Raw genomic sequence first — 21,667 nt, 5'->3', positions numbered from 1 at the left:
ATTATCCACGTGTGCTTCCCCGATCGTGCCCAGCTGTTTCCTGTTTCTTTTGCCTTGTCCTCTGTATATGAGTCCACGTCTCCCCATGTATGCCAGATCCGTCATTGTATTGTTACGTGTTGTCCGTCAGCGTCCAAATAAACCCCGTTCCCTTACGTTTTGGCTGCACGTCGCCTGCTTCCCTGCTCCACTACAGTATATTTTGTATTGTGTGTATACATATATATACATATACATATATATATATATATATATATATATATATATATATATATACATACATACATATATATATATATACATACATATATATATATATATATACATACATATATATATACATATACATACATATATATATATACACATACATACATACATATATATATATATACATACATATATATATACACATACATATATATATATATATAGACACACATACATAATATATATGGAGGTAAATTCACAAAATAGCTTTAGCGCGGTAAGCAGTCCGTTAAACCCAGCTAACAAACGGGCCTCACTGGCACGTGCATTAACATATCCAGCAAAGCTTCACTTACAGTTACCTGAATGCTACATATACCTTAGCGGAACTCTAACTTACATTGAGAAGTTATTATAAATCACTGCAAAATACTATCGACATACCTGAAAGAGGTATGGTCTGCTCCAGTCACCAGCTGATCTTGCTTTCTGAAGTGTACGTCACTGTGGATAAAAGCATTTGTTAGATTATATATATAACATAACATAACAGAAAAGGACAATGAAACACTGCTGCAGAGCCGAAGCCAGCGTGGTGGCTGCCACAGGATCCATTCCTCCCCCCTTAGCCGGGAACCCACCTTATAGACCCACCCCCAGGGGAACAGGTGCACCACGTCTAAATTAGACAGGGGGGAGAGAAACAAACAAGCGGCCAGCAGAGGCAGCAGCACAGAATGTGGAGCTCGTCACTAGAGGACGGGGAGGGACGTCAGAGTAAGAATCCACCTTTCCACTATGTTATATATCTGTATTGCTGCAATGCCGCTGTGAGTGTATTGTGGGACACATTGTGGCTGACAGTCTCATTCCTAAATTGTAAAAAAGAAACTTAAAAAAAACCTATATAAATATACATATATATATATATATTAGGATTCCTAATGAAACAGAATTCATGCTTTTTCTGGTAATTGGTAATCACCTACATGCCATCATTGATGATCAGGTGTTTTTTTGCAACATCACAAAATTTTTGTTGTAGTACTACTTTATTAAGATTTAATGTCATTTATCTTTACTTAGTTAACATATGATTAATTTGATTATATTATTTGTCTTTACTCAGTTACCTAAGGACCGCTGTAGGTTTTGAGTTAATAAAATGTCTGCCGTCTGCCGCCCCCTGCTGGCCAAAGCATCGCCGCTGCGATATCAGCTGCTGCGACCAGAGACGCGGATTAAGTGTGTTACTCAGTTACGCTTTGGGCAGCGCTGAACCGGGACATTAATAGGACAGAATAGGAAGCCTTTATTGTCAGTGTACAGGTAGCAAATACAATATATAGACAGAAATATATAAAATGTACATATAAAGGGGAGGGGAAAAGTCCCCCCACTCATCAGGATTACATTTCATTACATTTTATTTTATTCAGAATCAGAATTCACTTTATTGGTACAACTGCATGTACTATGAATTTGTTTTGGCAGTTTTTGTGCATTTACAGACAACACAGAACAGAAGTCAGAGAAAAACAGTCATTTTGCATGAGTTTGGCAACTGAACAAACATTCATTTATTTTTGTCTGACACGTCACACTTCAGACAGAGTAAAAAGGGTTATACTGGTTAAAAAGCAGAGATTTTACCTTTTTGCCATGGAGAAGCAGCGACATGTGACACTCTGATAAGGTAAAAATGATTCCTCCAGCACACAGTGAGCTATCCCAGCATGCACAGGGATACGGAGGAGTTATAAACATAAAACCCTGGATAGAGGGGTTCAGTGAATGAGGAGGTGAAGCTGTACAGGAGGGTCAGTCCATCAGAGGAGACTCTGTAGAAGGACAGAGTACCAGCCGCCCGGTCCAGATACACTCCTACTCTGCGGGAGCCTGAGGGCTTTATGGGTATGACAGTCTGTTTACTATTGTGACAGACAGAGTAACTGTCAGGAGAGCAGCTCAGACTCCATGATTTGTCATTGGCTCCAAGCCCACAGTCAGCACTGTATCCTTTCCTCCTGATTCCGTTATAAGTCACTGCTATCCAGGCTACATCTCCACTCCACTCAGCCTCCCAGTAACAGCGACCAGTCAGACTCTCTCTGCACAGAACTTGGGGCCAGTAGTCAAATCTCTCTGGATGATCAGGATATGGCTGCTTTGCCCCCTCTGTCACCTTCCTGTTCCCCTCTGACAGAGACAGGTGGCTGTTTGCTGTGTTGGGGTCCAGCGTCAGCTGGCAGGAGTCTGTAGGCAAGAGGAAGAGCGATTAATCCCATCACGAAGCCCAGCATCTCCATCATCATCACTGTCACACCTCACACACTCACTAACACAGAACTCGCTCCAATACACACATTTTATTCCCAATATACTCATGTAGCCGCCCGAGTCTGCGGCGCTCCGGCTGCCCCCTGCGCTGTGAGACGCCGCGCTGAAAGACTCGCTGGGGACCGAACTGCACTTTAGCAGGATGCCCGTGCGACGACGGCAATAAGACGCGCCAAAATGATGCGCTTGTTAAACTAATATGCTTAATTACAGGTAAATAAAATTACAAACAGCATTCATCAAACGTTAATCATATAATTATACGACAAAGATTACCACTAAAAGTGAACTTCTTTCAAACCACTTTGGACACACACCTCTCTCCAGCAGCGAGCCGACGCAATGCTCCCAACTCGGACGCGGATGCATCTAGGCTGGTTCTCCGCAAAGCGCAGCACTCGCGTATCTACACCGCGCATGCGTACACGGAAACGTTAATAGTTCTCCGGTCAAGCTGTGTACTTTGCATATGCGCACGTGTCCTATTTACGTATTATTATTAGTAAATTATTATTATGATATTCCCTGCACACGTACCACAGCAGTGAGGTCTGTGTATATTTCCATACATTTTACAAATTCAAAGCGCCAGTTCACAGGGCTGCCAACTTTGATCAACTGGCTGGCGTGAGATTTTCACGCATTTATATGCATGTGACAGTTTTATTACCTTGTAAATTGCCTGTAGGGTTTGCAAACTACCATGCTTCGTCTGTGCATCTACATGAGGATAACGCGACGCATGCGCAAGGTGCAGTACCACCAGAAATTGGGGTGGCAGTATGGTCACGTTTTGTCACGGGACATTGTCATGATTCATAATGATTGACATGAGTGTTATGGAGCAGTAGTCATTCAGGCTAGTCACTGATGGCTTCTTCCACACTGGGATGATGATGGTTGATGTGAAACATGCTGGGACAGACGACTGGCTTAAAGAGGTGTTGAAAATGTCTGTGAGGACACCAGCCAGGTGGTCAGTGCATTCTCTCAGCACATGGCCAGGTATGTTGTCAGGTCCTGCAGCCTTGTGTGGGCTGACTCTGGATAGAGTACTCCTCACATCAGCTGTGGACAGACAGAGTACCTCGTCACTGGGGGGAGGTGTCGGCTCCTTATTCTGTACATCAGAGTCTGCAAAAAAGTTGTTCAGCTCGTCTGGAAGGGAGACATCACTACCACTGATGTGTGGGTTGGGCTTGTAGATCGTGATTGGCTGAATGCCCTGCCATATGCGGCGTGTGTCTTTGGTGCAATTAAAGTGTTCATTGATCCTCTGTGCATGATTAGCTATCCTCAAAGCTCGGGACACGGTTGCCTCTGGGCGTCCTGAGGGCAGCCTTGTCTTTAGATCTGAAAGCTGCATTTCTGATTCTTAGCTGTGTGCTCATTTCCCCCATCATCCAGGGCTTTTGGTCGGCTCTCGTGGTCATCGATCACAGAGTTTATATACTCCTCCAGGTTAATGGCATCACCATTTATAGCAGCCTCCTTAAAAATGTCCCAGTCAGTAGATTCAAAGCTTGGAGAGCTGAGACGGCACCAGCTGGCCACACTCTTACTGACTGGTTTGTTGTGCTTCAGCAGGGATTTATACGCAGGAACCATGAACACAGAGACACGGTCTGAGTAGCTGAGGTGAGGGGGGGGGGGGGAAGGGCCTTGTAGGTCACAAACGTTGTGTAAACATTGTCCAGACAGTTTCTCTCTCTAGCTGGGAAGTTCACATGTTGGAAGAATTTGGGGAAAACTGGCTTCAAATTTGCCTGATTGAAGACTCCAGCAATAATGAAAAAAGTCTCTGGATTAGCTTAAGGACCTAGTGGTAGGATTGGAACTCGGTGGTTAAGTGAGGAGTGTCTGTATAGAAGATGCTGCAGCAGGGCTACAAGATTAGCAGCTCCCTGTGGAGGCAGCGATTGTACAACATTTTTTTCCCCAACTTTTATGTTTTTCCCCATTATATGTCAAAACAAGATAAAACACAACAATACAGGTAATGCATCATGAAATTGTTCATATACTTTTATACTAGCTGAAAGCGGAAGAAAAGAGAAGACGAGAAAAGAAAGAAGGAATAACAAAGAAGGAAAGAAAAAGAAAAAAGAATGAATAGCACAGGGAGAGACAGGGAGAGGGCAAACAGAGTTCAAATTCCTTTTTAAAACTGTAAAGGTCAGGTTGTTATGTGTGAATTTACATTTATGGATATAAAATTTGCTGAGAAATCACATTAAATTAATAATAAAATAAGCATTTTTCTTTCTATTGTTGGAGCAGTGGCAACCTAAAATAATATGTCTAAACGAAAGCTTAAAATTGGGCAGGACATCATTCCCTATGAATGTGTTTAAGTCTTTCCAAAGATTGTTTGTGAAGTTACACTTCCAGAATAGATGTGATATGGTTTCTGGGTACAGACTGCAATGTGAGCATGTGGGATGCTCATTTTGGTCAGGCGGGGGCTTCAGATTCGTATTCGCAAATTGGGAGGGGTTGCTGACAGCAGGTTCTGTTATGTTCTTTCTGACCTGGGGGGCAGGAAGGTCTGTTTTGTTGCTGCTTATGCTCCCCCCCCCCCCCCCACACACGGCTCATTCTTCTTGGATCTGTCTAATTATATTCTTAAATTGCAGGAATTCAAGCTTATTATTGGTACTGATGCCAACACCGTCCACAATCCTGCCCTGGACAAACCCCCCTCTCTCCTGGGTAGCCGGGTGCCCCCCCTCCTCCCGCTCCTTGTGTAAATTTATGCAGGACTTGAATTTAGTCGACTCATTCTGTTTAATTAACCCTCCGCCAGAGAATTCTCCTTCTTCTCTCCTGGCTTCCAGTCCCAGTCTCGTTTAGATTACATCCTTGTTTCTCTCTTGGCTTCCAGTCTCAGTCTCGCTTAGATTACATCCTTGTTTTTCTCTCTCTTCCACCTGCTGTTTCTAATGCTTCTCTGATTTCTTCTTCTCTATCTGATCACAAGTCTGCCTTCCTCCAGTTGGCGCTGCCTTCTCTACCTCCTCAGGCCCCGCGGTGGAAATTTAATTCTTCTCTGCTTTAAAACCCCAAACTCACAGCTTATTTAACCCCCAGCCTCGAAGAATTTATTTCCATTAATATCGGCTCAGCTGATGACCCAGCCTGCTGCTGGATGCCTGTTAAGGGCTTCCTTCCTGATGCCATGGTCGCCTTTGCCAGCGGTTTGGCTCGCGGTGGTCGATGGTGCATGATGCAGATATTCTTCAATGCCAGGAATTACTACTTTACTCTAAAAAAAATGATAAAAGCTTAACAAGTGAACCAAACAGTTTTGACAGACACAAGAAACTTCTATGTACACATGAACTGTATGTACAAGTAGTGGCATCGCGTCAAATTGGACCAGCTTCTGATGATGTTCGGTATGTTTCTGCTTGCAGATCCTGGGTCTGGTCTTCTCCATGACCATGTTCTCCTCAGGCAGCTCCTTTCCCTTCCCTGCTGCCCTTCTCTCCTTAGATGCGCAGAAGGCATTTGACAGGATGAATTGGACTTTCTTATGGAGGCTCCTCGATCAAATGGGCATCGGCATGTATTTTATCAACTTGGTCCAGACCCTCTACTCCTCTCCCTCCTCAGTCCTCTTGACTAATGCCAACACCTCTCCTCCTCTTTGACTTTCTCAAGGTGCCAGGCAGGGCTGTCCCTTATCTTCCTCACATCCTTAATTTGTTTTAAACATATGAATCCCTCTCTGGCTATAAGATTAACAGGTCAAAGTCTTCTCTCCTTCCACTGAATCTTGCCTGTCGCTCTTCTTCATTTCCTTCTTCTATTCCTCAGATGGACTCTTTCAGATACCTGTGGTTGGACATCTACCCCTCTGTCCCGGAGCTTACAGCTGCTGGTTTCCGCCATGTTCTGGAGGGTATTAAAATCTCGATCTCCTCATGGTCTCTTTCCCTTTCATTCCAGGAGAGACTGGCCATTATTAAAATGAACGTCCTCCAGAGGACTAATTTTGTTAGTTCCTTACTTCCGCTTCCTCCTCCACCTAGATACTGGGCTTCTGTTAAGTCTGTAGTTTCTGCATTTCTTTGAGATGGTAAGAGACCTTCTGTTAAACATTCCACTCTAACCCATGACCGGTTAGATGGGGGTGTCGCCCTCCCACATTTTGAACTGTACCACCATGATTTCACCCTAAGGGAGTTGGATCAATCCTCCCCAGAATCCCCCTGTCTGGCTTCTCATCCAAGCAGGATGTCATTCCCCACTGTCTAACCTCTCTCCCTTTCTTGCCCATTAAATTAAAATCTATCTTGTCCTCTGTTGGTCCAGTTATTTCCCATGGCCTTCGTACATGGAGGAGGGTTGAGCGATTGCTGGGCCTCTTCCCGAAGTGACACCCCCGCACTCCGCTGTTCCACAACCCTGTCCTGAACATTGGAGGCCCCATCTCCAGCTCACCATGGTCATCGTCAGGCATTTCTACTCTCCGTGATATTTTTGACAGCTCGGGTCTCAAAACGTTTCAGTCTCTTGTGTCCATGTTTAACCTTCATTCCTCTTTGTATTCTTTTTACCTCCAGCTGAGATTTGTGCTTAGGGCTTGTAGTCTCTCTTTCTCCTCTCCTCTTCCTCCTCATCCGCTCTGCACATTTGCTTCGACTCTCTCCCCCAGTTCTAAGCCCGTATCCAGTCTCTATTCCCTTCTCCACAAATCCTCTTACAAACCTCTCTCTGTCACTTCCGTCTGGCAGATGGAAAAAACTGTTGTAAAAATCCAAATCATCAGCAAACACAATTTAAATTTGTCCATAGTTTGTACCCCACTCCCAGGAAACGCCATCTCATGGGTTTAGAGCCTGATCCATTATGTCACCTCTGTCCCCTTCCAGTCCCTGGCACCTTTCTCCATATGTTCTGGGACTGTCCTCCTGTTGCTGCTCTTTGGGATTACGTAGCTAGATCTCTCACATCGCTTTTTTCCTGTTCTATTCCTCTCTCCCCTGCAGTCCTTCTTCCTCTGGACTTCTCCTCTCTCTCCCTTTCTCGCTCCCAGCAGAGGCTCCTGATATCCGCCTCCTTGGCAGCTAAGTTGTTATTAACCTCTCACTGTAAATCTCCTGACCGCCTTTCCCTCTGTCTGGACGTCTACCTTCTTTAACTTGCTGCTGCTCGCACTGTCTGCGGCCTGAATTAATAATCCCTCTAGCTCTACTCTTCAGAGCTTCAACATGGGCAGGTAGTCAAGGGCTGGCTGGGGGTCACTGCGTGAGTCTGCATTATTTATTTATTCATTTATTTATTCATTTACCTACGATCTACTCATCTATTTTAAATAAATTATCTGACTCTGTTATGTCTTTATTTTCACTGTTTCTACTTGTATCGTTGTTTTATCCTCAGCTTTCAGCTGTGCTCTCTCTGGGGCTGGGTGTGCCGGCGACTTGATGGATGATATATATATATGTGTGTGTGTGTTTTTTTCTTTTCGCTTACATGCTGTCTTAGGGTATGGGGGGCGGATTGTTGTGTTTTGTTCTATGTTAAAATTGTTACATAAAAATTTGATCACAAAAAATGCCCAATTGAGCGGGAAAACCATGGACCTGGCAACCCTTCATATGTAATGGTTTATAGATACACCTGTAAAGTGTGAGATGTCTGAATGTGGTTATACTCTGATAACGGCACTCACAGAACGCCTCTCGTCCAATCAGATTTCTTGGTCGGAACTAACTGTTATGTAATGCATTATGAATGTTATTACTAAAAATATGGCCTTCAGTGAAGTGTTACCAAAACCTTTTATTACATTTAAACAGATTACACACAACTCTACATTACAGTGTCCCTATGTGACTATAGTGTCACATGGGAAGGGGGGGGGGGGGTGTAGATATCTGTTTTCTTTCTCCCTCTTTTCCCAGATCTGTCAAGAACAGGACTGCTGCTCCTGGCTGTTAAGCCCTATCCATCTGAAATACAGGGCAACCCATCATTGGTGCTCAGTGTTCCAGTGGAAGATCTAACCAATCCGACTGGTCTCTTCCTGATGGGAGGGGCCAAGCATTCAAAGCTGGCTGTGTCTATGTGTCTAGGAGGGGAGATATGGATGTGCTGTTAGTGTCATTTGGTGAATTTGTTGTCTTTGATACTCTCCTCCTGTCTTCTGCAATCCCCCCCCCCTTGTGAAATTGAACAGGTAAGAAGTGTGTGCACATACATTAACACGTAGGTCCTCTCTCTGTATAAACACACTGGGTTAGAGGTCGAGTGCCACCTTCTGTATTTATGTTCGGGTGGGTAAGCCTAGTGTAGTCTGGGTTTTTATTTTCAATCTTTGATTTTAGTTATAATCTTAACACGGTAGGGAAGAGGTGTTATGTTTTGTTAATTTCTTTCCTTTGTTCTGGAGTGAGCGTCCATGTTTTTTTCCCTGGGTCTGGCCCATCCTCCTGTGTTCCCAGCAACCAAATCCCTCTATTGGTTCAGTCAGAAAGACTGAAAGCTATTGCTCACCATGAATCCATGACACTGAAACCTACAAATCAAGCCAGAAATCTTGGTGTAGTTCTGGACTCAGACCTAAATTTCAACAGTCACATAAAAACAATTACAAAATCAGCCTCCCACCACCTTAAAAACATAGCAAGAATGAAAGGATTTCAAGATACAGAAAAGCTTGTTCATGTGTTTATTTTCTGAAGGCTAGACTATTGTAATCGTGTCTTCGCAGGTCTTGGTAATAAATCAGTCAGACAGCTGCAGCTCATCCAGAATGCTGCCACCAGAGTCCTCACTAACACCAAGGAAGTAGAGCATATTACACAGGTCCTAAATCACTGCACTGGCTTCCTGTGCCTCCTCTTTGGATTGCCACCTTATCGTGGTGGAGGGGTTTGCGTGCCTCAGTGAAGCTGGGGGCTATGTTGTCGGGGGCAATAGCCCCTGGTAGGGTCTCCCAAGGCAAAACGGTCCCAGGGGAGGGGCCAGACAAAGAGCAATCCAAAAGAACCCCATGAAAAAGTATAAAAACAAAGTCCCATTTCCCTCGCCTGGACTAGGGTCACCGGGGCCCCACCCTGGAGCCAGGCCTGGGGGAGGGGCCCGCTGGCGAGCTCCTGGTGGCCGGGCCTTGGCCCGTGGGGCCCGGCCGGGCACAGCCCGAAAGAGACATGCGGGACTGTCCCCAGGTGGGCCCACCACCCGCAGGGGGAATGTCAGGGGTTCGGTGCTTTGTGGATCGGGTGGCGGCCAAGGGAGGCCCTGGCGGTCCGATCCCCGGCTGACAAAACTGGCTTTCGGGACATGGAATGTCACCTCTCTGGTGGGGAAGGAGCCTGAGCTTGTGCGTGAGGTTGAGAGGTATCGACTAGATATAGTCGGGCTCACCTCAACACATAGCTTGGGTTCTGGAACCAATCTCCTGGAGAGGGGCTGGACGCTCTTTTATTCTGGTGTGAGCGACGCTGGGCTGGGGTGGGGCTATTGGTGGCCCCACAGCTCGGTGCATTAACAACGGAGTTTACCCTGGTGAACGAGAGGGCTGTTTCCCTGTGCCTTCGGGTCGGGGATAGGTCTCTGACTGTCATCTGCGTTTATGCGCTGAATGTCAGTTCAGAGTACCCGGCCTTCTTGGATTCCCTTAGCGGTATGCTATTTGGCGTGCCGCGGGGGGAGTCCATCGTTTTGTTGGGGGACTTCAACGCTCACGTGGGCAATGACAGTGTGACCTGGAAGGGGGTGATTGGGAGGAACGGCCTCCCTGATCTGAATCCGAGTGGTGTTCTGTTATTGGACTTCTGTGCAATGCATGGTTTGTCCATAACGAACACCATGTTCGAGCATAAGGGTGTCCATAAGTGGACATGGTACGAACATGCCCGGGGCTACAGGTCGATGATCGATTTCATAATCGTATCATCTGATCTGCGGCCTTCCGTCTTGGACACTCGGGTAAAGAGAGGGGCAGAGCTGTCAACTGATCACCACCTGGTGGTGAGTTGGCTCAGGTGGTGGGGAAGGAAGCCGGTCAGACCTGGTAGGCCCAAGCACATAGTGAGGGTCTGCTAGGAACGTCTGGCAGAGGTTCCTGTTCGCTGGAGTTTTAACTCGTGCCTCCGGCAGAATTCCGACTGCATGCCGGGGGAGGTTGGGGACATTGAGTCTGAATGGACACTGTTCCGGACCTCCATTGTGGAAGCGGCCGTACGGAGCTGTGGCTGCAGGGTGGTCGATGCCAGTCATGGCGGTAACCCCCGTACCCGATGGTGGACACCAGAGGTGAGGGGGGCCATGAAGCTGAAGAAGGAGGGTTACCGGGAATTATTAACCCGGGGGTCTCCGGAGGCAGCTGACGGGTACCGGCGGGCCAGGTGAAACGCAGCTCGGGCGGTCACAGAAAACCCGGGCGTGGGAGGAGTTCGGTGAGGCCATGGAAATTGACTTTCGGTCGGCCTCAAAAGGGTTCTGGCAAGCCATCCGGAGTATCAGGAGGGGGAAGCAGCTCCTGGTTCCTACTATTTATAGTGGGGGGGGGGGGGGTGCTGTTGACCTCACCTGGGGACATCACCCGGAGGTGGAAAGAATACTTTGAGGACCTCCTCAACCCTGCCTCAGATATATCTACGCACGCTGCCTTTGAGACATCTGAGGGCACAGAGCCCGAGGGTGCTGGGGGGGGCTTGCACATCACTGGGGCTGAGGTGGCCAGGGTGGTTAAAGAGCTACGTGGTGGCTGGGCCCCGGGGTTGGACGAGATCCGCCCGGAGTACCTGAAGGCTCTGGATGTTGTGGGGCTGTCGTGGCTGACACGCTTTCTCAACAGTGCGTGGAGGTCAAGGACAGTGCTGTTGGATTGGCAGACCGGGGTGGTGGTCCCCTTATTTAAGAAAGGGAACCGGAGGGTGTGTTCCAACTACAGGGGGATCACACTTCTCAGCCTTCCTGGGAAAGTCTATTCCGGGGTACTGAAGAGGAGGGTGAGATCGATAGTCGAATCTCGGATTCAGGAGGAACAATGCGGTTTTCGTCCTGGCCGTGGAACACTGGACAAGCTTTATACCCTTGCAAGGGTACTGGAGGGGGCCTGGGAGTTTGCCTATCCAGTCTACATGTGTTTTGTGGATTTCGAAAAGACTTACGACCGGGTTCCCTGAGGTGCTCTGTGGTGGGTGCTTCGGGAGTATGGGGTCCAGGGTCCGCTGTTGTGGGCGATTCGGTCCCTGTACGAACGGAGCAGAAGCTTGGTCCGCATTGCTGGTAATAAGTCAGACGTGTTCCCAGTGCAGGTTGGGCTCCGCCAGGGCTGCCCTTTGTCATCGGTCCTGTTTATAATATTTATGGACAGGATTTCTAGGCGCCTTGCTGCTTTTTGCAGATGATGTCGTCCTGTTGGCTTCATCTGCTGGGGATCTCTAGCAGGCACTGGGGCGGTTCGCAGCCGAGTGCGAAGCGGCAGGGATGAGGATTAGCACCTCCAAGTCCGAGACCATGGTTCTCAGCCGGAAACGGGTGGTTTGCCCTCTTCGGGTCGAGGAAGACGTACTGCCTCAAGTGGAGGAGTTTAAGTATCTCGGGGTCTTGTTCACGAGTGAGGGTAGGCGAGATCGGGAGCTGGATAGACGAATCGGAGCGGCGTCTACAGTTTTGCAGGCGCTTAACCGGTCCGTCGTGGCTAAGAAAGAACTGAACCGAAAAGCAAAGCTCTCGATCTACAGTATTAGTCCATCTTCGTCCCTACCCTCACCTATGGTCATGAGCTATGGGTAATGACCAAAAGAATGAGATTGCGAATACAGGCGGCCGAAATGAGGTTCCTCCGCTGGGTGTCTGGGCTCTCCCTTTGAGATAAGGTGAGAAGTTCGGATATCCGGGAGGGTCTCAGAGTAGAACCGCTGCTTCTTCACGTCGAAAGGAGCCAGTTGAGGTGGTTTGGACATCTGGTGCGGATGCCTCCTGGGCGGCTACCCGGAGAGGTTTTCCGTGCATGTCCTACAGGGAGGAGGCCCCGGGCAGGCCCAGGACTCGCTGGAGGGATTATATCTCTCGGCTAGCCTGGGAACGCCTCGGTTTCCTCCCCGAGGAGCTGGTAGAGGTAGCTGGGGAGAGGGAGGTCTGCGTGCCTCTCCTGAAGCTGCTACCCCCGCGACCCCGGACAAGTGGCAGATGATGGATGGCTTCCTGTGCATCACAGGATTGATTCTAAAATATTATTACTTGTCTACAAGGCACTAAATGGCACTAATTTCCTTGAACGTTGTGAAGCATCCAGACCCCTGAGGGCATCTGGCAAAGGTTTACTCAGAGTCCCAGAATGAAGACCAAGCAGGATGAAGCAGCTTTTAGTCTCTATGCTCCCTGTCTGTGGTACAAGCTTTCTGAAGACCTGAGGTCTGCAAACACTGTCAGCTCATTATAATCAGGGCTTCAAACATTACTGTTTGCTACAGCTTTTCAATTTTCAGTTAAATTAAGCAGTAATTGAGTTTAGTAATACACTGCTTCTACAATGTAACTTCTTTTTAGTTAACTATTATTTAGTTTTTTGGGCTTTTATGCTTTTTAAAATTATCTTTTAAATCGACAATGAATGCTTTTGCAAGTCCCACCCAAGGTACCAAAAAAGAAAGGATACTTTGGGTACTGGAACTTTTGGTACTGGTACTCAACTGGAAGTCAATGGAAAAGGGAAAGTACCAAAAGTACCGTACCTGATGCAGTGGAAAAACACCCTGAATAAACTTGTCTTGCTTTGCAAGTGGATTCAAAAGTTACTGACAAAAAACAGCTCATTAAAATGTGAAAGGCCAGGAGGCAGCAGGAGAGAGAAAGAGAAGCTCCACTAGCAGAAGAAAACGAAAGACAATAAAACACACTCCACCTCATACAGGGAGAGAGAAGCGTGTGTGTGAACAGACTCACATTGTAAGAATTCTGCTCTGGTCCTGGGCACTAATACCGGTAGGATGGTGTCTTTGGTACCTAGAAGGAGACAGAGAGAAACAGGGATGTGAGTAAAAGGAATTTACTTGTGGGAGATGGACTCCACTCACTGTGGAGATAACAGTAGGGGGGTATTATCATTATGAGGGACAATAACAGGCATTTTAACAAACTGCAAATCATGGTAAGTTACACTTGATACAGATATTTGGATTCTGTAATGTAGAAGAAACATGAATTGTGATCTGGGTTTTGTATCCTGTAGAATTTAGAGCTCATTAGTTTTCATAAAGATTTAATCTTATTGGAAACAGAAACTGACTTGGTGACACAAACGTGAGGCTGACTGTACTGCATACTCTCTCTGCATGGTCTATATTAACAAGAACAGACTGAAAAATGTTTTTATTTATCAACCTGTATGATGGATCTCTGCCATTTTCTTTTTGCAAACATTCTCCAGTTGATCCTTCAGCTCAGAAACCACCTTCCTCATGTTCTCTAAAGAGCAGCGTGGACTGATGGAGATTCTGGGTCCAAATCCAGCTTCAGGGGTGACAGGAAGACCCTGGCACCTCTACAGACACACAGTCTGATTAAACAGCTTCATCAAAACAAATGTTATGGAAATCTAATTAACAAGACCATTAACATCTGACAAATGACAGACTAGCTGAAATACAAATGAGAACATGCATCCATTTGATTACTCTGGTTTTCTTATTGTAAAAGTAGCTGTTCTGTTACCTGGAGGAAATGGATGTGATCCTCTGTGTGTGAAAGCTGCTCCAGCTCAGAGTGTCTCCTCTTCAGTTCATCAATATTCTGCTTCAGTCTCTGCATGTCTCCTTCTGCCTGACTCACTGCAGCCTTCTCCTGATCTCTGATCAGCTTTGTCACCTCAGAGCGTCTTCTCTCAATGGAGCGGATCATCTCAGTGAAGATCCTCTCACTGTCCTGTACTGCTGACTGTGCTGATCTCTGTTGGTGACACAGGGAGCAGAGGACAGTAAATTACAATTGGCCCCTTTTGAGACTCCAGAGAGCCTCATTGTACAATAGTAATGTGAGCTGACAGGAGGTATAAAAACAGCACAGGGCTGGGGTTTGGAGCGTCACGATGCTGGATGCCTCAGGTACTGAAACCCAGCCAGCACTGATTGGAAATGATCCCTCATTAAGCTCATACACTGTGAGCTGCAGGGATTTGGCAGAGACTGGTGGCTGTATGGGGCAGGTTGGTTGCCACCATTAGGTCTCAGTTTAATAGGTGACTTTCTTGGTGTTTATTTGCATTATGCTGGATTGAGAAAAGTTGCATTTTTCTCAAATGGGCATTTTATTGTATTTTTCTAAATACATAAGCTACTACTGCTGCAAAACTTGGTTAACCTCTGTTATCTAGCAACTTTATCCCATTAAATCTCTGACACAGAACAACCCACAGCAGCATTAATTTGATTAATCACAACAAGTCTATAAATCTGCAATGTGTTGAATCTGAGAGAAGATTCAACATGATCACAAGCCAGCTGTTATCTTCTCCTCAGGTTCATACTCACTGTGATTGAGGACACAGCCTCTCTCAGCTTCTGCAGCTCCTTCTCTCTCATCTGAATTCTCTGCTGAAATTCCTTCTGTGTTTCACAAATTTGTTTCTACAGACAGGAAACAAGATGACAAAATAAATTTGTTTCATTAGCTGAGATCATATTCATTAATCATCCTGTCCAGCGTGGACCCCAGCCTTGGGCCCTTTGCTGCCTGGGAAAGGATACAGGTCCCCATGACCCTGACTGGGATTACTGGTTAGGAGATGGATGGATAGATGGATATTCATAAATGAGTTATTGACTGTAGGTAGGATAAACTGGACATAGACCCTTTGGTCCTGTTTCCACCTGGTATTAACATGTGTCCTGGGTGATCCAATCACAAGTGCACAGCGCTAATTACAGGTGTGAACGCACCCAGGACACATTGAAGATGCACTGAGATCCGATCACTCAACCCACATTGGGAGGTGGTCTGGGCCGCTATGGCCATATTCTTATAGCAATGTGAAGGCGAATGTGTCCTGGGCTGCATTGCAGGACCGGCTACTCAACTGACGTCCTATTTGATTTATGTCAGATCGCATGTCAGTTGAGAATGAGCCACTGTACAGTAAACTGCACTGTGAACAACAATAATGCATCATTTCTCCTGTGACACTAAAAACTCTGAATCTGCTGGGGAGTTGGTTTAATATTGGACTGTTGTGACCCATTCATATGGAATCCGTGTCATAGTGTGCATCACTGATGTTACATGCAAATTCAGAAAAGGAAATGTGTAAAAATGTGATTATTAAAGATGTTTCAGAATTTGCACAGATCATATATTTAATGTGCATGTTGGGGCGCGGCCTGGTGCAGGCAGGGAAACAAGGTGACGATCCACTTAAAAGCTCCAAGACAAAGGGATTTAAGGAAACTGAGCAAAACTGGAAAGACACAAAATAAGGGAACAACAAGGGGTCAGAACTCACCAGGGAAAAAGTAGCTAAGAAAACGACACGCAGACTAACAGAGGGAATGGGGCAGCTAGTGATGTTAAGCTTGACACCGAAGCTCTGAGATATGTGCCAAAAAACTGATACACTGCATTCTGAAGCACAGCTTTGAGGTTTCCTCCATTCCTCCCTAAACACGTGACCATGGTCATCTGAAGCTTGGTTCTGCCCTCAGCCATGTGGCTGCTTTGGAAACTGAAAATCAGGCGAAAACCTCAATGCCGGTTTCAAACAAGCTGTAGAGCAAATATATCAGCGCACACGCACTGCAGCGTAAGTTTTAATCATAATCATAATATAATATTAATATATGGTTAATAATTTAATAATAATAACCATTAGTCATTATTGTGTTCAAGGTTCAGTTTAATTGTATGAATACATAATATCAGATTTGGGTGAGGGTATTACCCCATAATCTGTATAATATTCCCAGTATAGAGACCAAGAAGCAAATGACTGATGAGGCTTCGGTCAATATGATTGTGAAGGATTCACAACCCTTCACCATAGTGGACGATGCTGGATTTACGGAGTTTGTGGGAATCCTGGATCCAACCTACATTCTCCCATCCAGGCAAACATGAAAGGGTCTGGTGGCAGAAATATTTAAGATAGAAAAAGAGAAAGCAAAGGAAGAGGTGAAAAAGGCCAAAGCAGTAAGTCTAACATCTGACACGTGGACATCCATACATATGGAAGCTTATTTAGCAGTCAAATGCCATTTTATAAAGGATAAGACTGAGCTGTCTGCCGTATTATTGGGAGCAGGAAAATTCCCAGAGTCTCATTCTGCAGAAAACATGGCTGCAGTCAAGGCAGCCTTGATGGAGGAGTGGGGAATACAAAATAAAGTCCGATGCTTGACACTGACGCTGCACAAAATGTGATTACCTGTGTCAGACACACAACCTGCATTGTTCATACACTGAATTTGGTTGTGAAGCCATTGATCAGACACAAGGACCCTGACAATATCAGATCCAAGGAAGGACAGATGGTGACCTACTTCAGAACAGTACAACTGCTAGAGAAAGGCTTTGTCAAATCCAACAGCAGATGGGCAGACCCACTCTCAGAATGGTTCAAGAAGTGGAAACCAGCTGGAATAGCACCTATTCGATGCTGCAATGATCACATGATTAAGAAGAGCCAGATGGTGCTGCATTGGTCACTCTGAGGACAGAGCTCACAACCCTGACCACAGAGGAATATCGCGTAATTTATGAGTGTCTGGGTGTTTTATGACATTTCAATGAGGCAACTGTTGCACATGATCCAAGGAAATTCCTCTCATCCGCAAGCTTAGACATGCTGTGAATCTGAAACTGTCCCAGACACAGAATGTCAAGGCCCAGCAGTTGTGCAAGAACCTCTTGAAGTTGATCAGTGAGAGGTTGTCAGTCTTTGAGACCATCAGCATAATGACACTGGGCACACTGCTGGATCCAGGATATGAAACTGCAGGTTTCTGTAGCCAATCAGGCACCAGAACCAGAGCCTGCAGGAACCTCATCTGGTACTGCAATGCATTCCGGTACTGTTGCAACCTTTCACGTTTTAATGAAAATGTTCAATTAAACTGAACTGCGTTTACAGTTATTATTGCACAGTATAAAATACACAGTGTATATTAGTGCTGTGTCGATAAAATCGATTCTTTGATTCTTAATCGATTCTCATAATAATTCCTAAAGATCGATTTGTACATCCAAAGATCGATTTTACCCTTTAACACTTTCTGCCCTTTTTACAGCTAAAATAGGAAAAAAAAAGTCCAGACGGGCATTTCGAGGCTTAGGAGTTAAAGGGTTAATATCTTTAATCACGCGCATCGTGAATTCAATGACGCGACAGTAGACCTAAAGTTCACCGGGGAAAACTTTATTAATAACATGGCGTCGGACACTAACGATGGTTTTAAAACGCCCGTAACTTGAAAAGCTGCGGTCTGGCAGCATTTCGGGGTCAGAACGGACAAACAGACAACAAAAGCAAAGCGATTTTCAAGACATGCCAAATGGAGGTGAAGTGTTCTGGAAATACGTCCTGGATCCAGGGACGGATTATGGGTTGTGTGGGCCCCTGGGCAAAACGTTCGCGAGGGCCCCCCCCCCCTCAAAAAAAAAACAAAAAAAAAAAAACGCCAGCCTTGTCTGGGATGGCTAGTTGCTACGTCATCATGCCACTTGTGGGTCCAAACTAGTGCGGCGTACCGTGTTGTAAAAGCAGAATGATGTTGACAAAACTATTTTTTGCCGCTTTTTACCTTGGAAAAAGTGAAAAGAAGGTGGCTTAAGTTGATACAGTAAGTTGGATCTCAAATTATAATCAGTACAGCCTAATGCCATTACCTCACGTTAATGTTAGCACCAGGTTACCCATCTCTGTTTATAGAGACAGGTAGCAACGTAGCACAACCAGATCGTACCATAACAAACATTATTTGTTTGAATAATCCAGAATGTGCTAGTTCGAAATAGAAAGTCATTATTTCTCTATGGAGAGTCGGCGAATTGGCCAAACAAAGCAAATTCACTGGCAGCGAAGCGAATTGGGCGACTAGAGCGAAAAAGAGAAGTTAAAAGTCAGTTAACCTTATGTAATGAGTTATGACGCGGTTCGGTGAAAACCAATTCTAATATATAGATTTAAATCAAACATTCCAATGAGCGAACAAAGTGAATAAAGCAAATTCAACAACGAAGCTTCTTCAACGACCTTGGCGACGTGTTCGCTTTGGTCTCTCCTGGTGTGAACGTACAGTGGGAGCCATGTTGGGGCACGGTTAGTGATCACACTACATGTGTACCGTGTCCAGCTGAACCATGCCAGAATCCACCTGTGTACCATATCCCCTTACAGAACGGAGTGATCAGTGGTGTAGTGGTAAAATAAGAGGTGGGTGAACTACGAATTCTGTGATCACGTTTTGTGCATAAACTATACTATGATGTGCATTTAGATCAATTGAGAAGTGGGTAAACTCTAATTCTGAAATTTCAGAGGTGGGTAAACCGTGTTTACTTGCGTTTAGCCTCCACTACAGCCCTGGGAGTGATTACACTGGTCAAACTCTTACACTGCTACACTGGTCTGGGGGCCACTCAGCGGGCAGGTTAACCGCCTCCATCCCACCATGCTACCGCTCCCTAGTCAGAGGGCCTTCTGTAAGGCTGTTAACACGCCCCCCTCCCCTCCCCCCAGAAGCCAGGGGCCCCATGGTAGGGGCCCTTGTAATCAGATGGCCCTCTAAAGGTACACTACACCCTCCTCCCTAGGGCCTCCTAGTAGGGCCCTCATAATCAGAGGGCCCTCTAAAAGCCCCCAAAGCCCCCATCCTCCCTAGGACCCCCTGGTAGCCAGAAGCCAGGACCATAATAGGAGGGCCTAAGAGGGCCTTCTAAAAGTAGGCTCCCATGCACCCATTTCCCTTTAAAGTTCCTATAGCAGGGCCGGGGGCCCCCTGAAAGCATCGATTCTTGAAATTTTAATCAATACCCAGCACTAGTGTATATAATGATCCATGTTTTGTCATTTTAGTTCCAGGTCTGTAGGATCTTCTGGACAGTGATGTGATGGGGGAGAGCAAACGGGTCAAGGGTTCTACAGCAGATGCTACTGTGGAGGTTCAGCAGCACCTCAGTGACCCAAATATACTGCGTTCTGAAGACCCTTTGCAGTTCTGGGATATGCAGAAGGCTGTGTAAACACACATGTGTGCGATGGCTGCTGGCCACGCGGGGAAGAGACACAAGGACAGCGCACTGTGACGAAGCTTCATTATTTATGTCAAAGCTGCTTCACGCTTCATTAATATTAGTGAAATGTGCCAGTAAAAATTACATGAAGGTAAAATTAAAGCATGTAGGTAAGAATGTGTGTTCGGTAGCCTAGAAAATGGATGCTTGAATAGAAACATATAATAACAGTGCAATTGTTTATATACAGTAGTTTTATACTGGGCTGGTCAGAAATTCAGTCCCACACCAGCCCTGACTACTTTGCTCCTTTTACTGCACACTCTGGCTGTTTCATGTTTACTGCACCATTCTCAGTAAACTCTACACACTGCAGTGTGTGAAATTAAAATCCCAGGACGGTGGCTGTTTCTGAGATGATGGAGCCGCTACTCTTATGCTGAGCTCCATTTACCTCGGAGGTCGGAACTCAGAGCTGGGAATGACGTCACAGACGAGTTAAACACGTTCCAGTGCAGCAAGTCGGACAGCCATTTAGCAAAACCAGGGACCGGTTTCAAAAAGCAAAATTTCTTGCTTAGCCAGATAACTTGTTGAATTTAATGTGCCCCAGTTTAAATGAACTTTTTCTTTATTCACTTATATTTAGTCCAGATTAACTTAAATCTGACAAGCTGTCTGACTGAGCAAGACATCCTGCTTTCTGAAACGGGCCCCAGTTAATTTTAGCCCAGTTAATTGTTAGCCACTGTATGTGTGATCACACCATATTTAAACCCTCTTAGCTCACACATCTCAGCCATTCAGATGCTCAACCAAACAGTAAGTGAACCTCTTGACCCTGTTTGCTTGCTGTATATTCAGCTGCAGCCACATGATTCGATGTTTGAAGGAGTTTCAGTAGCAATTCAATCAGAACTTTTTAAACTTGCACTTTCAGTTAATTTTTCTTTCATTTTACCAAACCAGACTTGTTTTGAGTGATTTGTGGTAATTACACAAACAATTGTTAAGACAAAATCCGTTTATTTAAAATTAACTTTATATTTATATAAGAAAACTTCTGGCCTGACCTGTAGCTCCTCCCTTTGTGAAGCAGTTGAGACTGTATCATGGCCTCTGTGTTCATCCATTGTACAGAGATAACAGATACACTGCTGGTCGGTACGGCAGTAGACCTCCAGGGGTTTGTCATGGTGGGAACAGATCTTGTCCTGCAGACGTCCAGTGGCATCAGTCAGCTTGTGCTTCTTAAAAGCTGGAGACTCATAGTGAGGCTGGAGGTGAGTTTCACAGTAAGAGGCCAGACACACCAGGCAGGACTTGACAGCTTTGTGTTTTCTCCCAGTACAGAAATCACACTCCACATCTCCAGGTCCAGCATAATGGTCAGCAGGAGTAGTTGCTTGTAGTCCAGTCTTCTTCAGTTTCTCCATCACCTCAGCCAGTATGGTGCTTCTGTTCAAAACAGGTCTGGGTATGAAGGTGTGTCTGCACTGGGGGCATCTGTAAACTCCAGCATGATCCTCCTGATCCCAGCAGCTCTTAATGCAGCTCATACAGTAACTGTGTCCACAGGCTGTTGTCACTGGATCCTTCAGTTGATCCAGACAGATTGGACAGCTGAACTGGTTTGGATCCAGTGCGGAATTGGCTTCTGCCATTTTGCAACAAACACTGATAGGATTCAGTTTCGTCGTCTGTGTGTGAGAGTGAGAGGAACTTCCTGCTTCTCAGTCTGCAGTAGGTGTGGTTTTGGACTGAGTAAAATATTACATTATACAAACTGTACACACAACAGACATTTATTTAACTTTTATATGTATAACTGTTACTAATTTCCCAGACAAGCTTAGGATTTGATTTTTTTTTATGTAGAAATTAGATAGAATGGTATAAGAGAGCAGTTTTATTGAGAATGAATTTCTGTGTT

General features: G+C 45.7%; 1 protein-coding gene and 1 long non-coding RNA gene across 2 annotated transcripts in view; one reads left to right on the top strand and one right to left on the bottom strand.

Annotated features, from left to right (window-relative positions):
• Positions 1-1,502: 1,502 nt before the first annotated feature.
• LOC140588725 (tripartite motif-containing protein 16-like) lies at positions 1,503-21,431 on the bottom strand. The gene is made up of 6 exons (XM_072710651.1): positions 20,808-21,431; positions 15,042-15,137; positions 14,227-14,460; positions 13,897-14,056; positions 13,459-13,518; positions 1,503-2,466 (listed from the first exon to the last, which is right to left on the bottom strand). Exons 1-6 carry the CDS (start codon positions 21,396-21,398, stop codon positions 1,937-1,939), a joined length of 1,671 nt encoding a protein of 556 aa, XP_072566752.1. The 5' UTR covers positions 21,399-21,431; the 3' UTR covers positions 1,503-1,936.
• Positions 21,073-21,667, top strand: part of LOC140588726 (uncharacterized) — an 89,773-nt gene continuing 89,178 nt past the window's right edge. The window contains exons 1-2 of the long non-coding RNA XR_011989899.1: positions 21,073-21,219; positions 21,313-21,481. This is a non-coding gene — a long non-coding RNA (uncharacterized lncRNA). The remainder of the gene's footprint in view (positions 21,220-21,312; positions 21,482-21,667) is intronic.

Source organism: Paramormyrops kingsleyae, chromosome 4, assembly GCF_048594095.1.
Source record: "Paramormyrops kingsleyae isolate MSU_618 chromosome 4, PKINGS_0.4, whole genome shotgun sequence".
NCBI lineage: Eukaryota > Metazoa > Chordata > Actinopteri > Osteoglossiformes > Mormyridae > Paramormyrops > Paramormyrops kingsleyae.
The sequence above is the reverse complement of the archived record's forward strand: the minus strand, read 5'-3'. Positions and strand labels throughout refer to the sequence as shown.

Excerpts from the sequence above, each read along its gene's own strand:
- LOC140588725 (XM_072710651.1), bottom strand. The coding sequence starts at position 21,398 with ATGGCAGAAGCCAATTCCGCACTGGATCCAAACCAGTTCAGCTGTCCA. Across the intron at positions 14,461-15,041 it reads AGGCTGTGTCCTCAATCACA|AGATCAGCACAGTCAGCAGT; the intron begins GTGAGTATGAAC and ends TGTCACCAACAG. Across the intron at positions 13,519-13,896 it reads GGCAGAGATCCATCATACAG|GTACCAAAGACACCATCCTA; the intron begins GTTGATAAATAA and ends GTCTCCTTCTAG.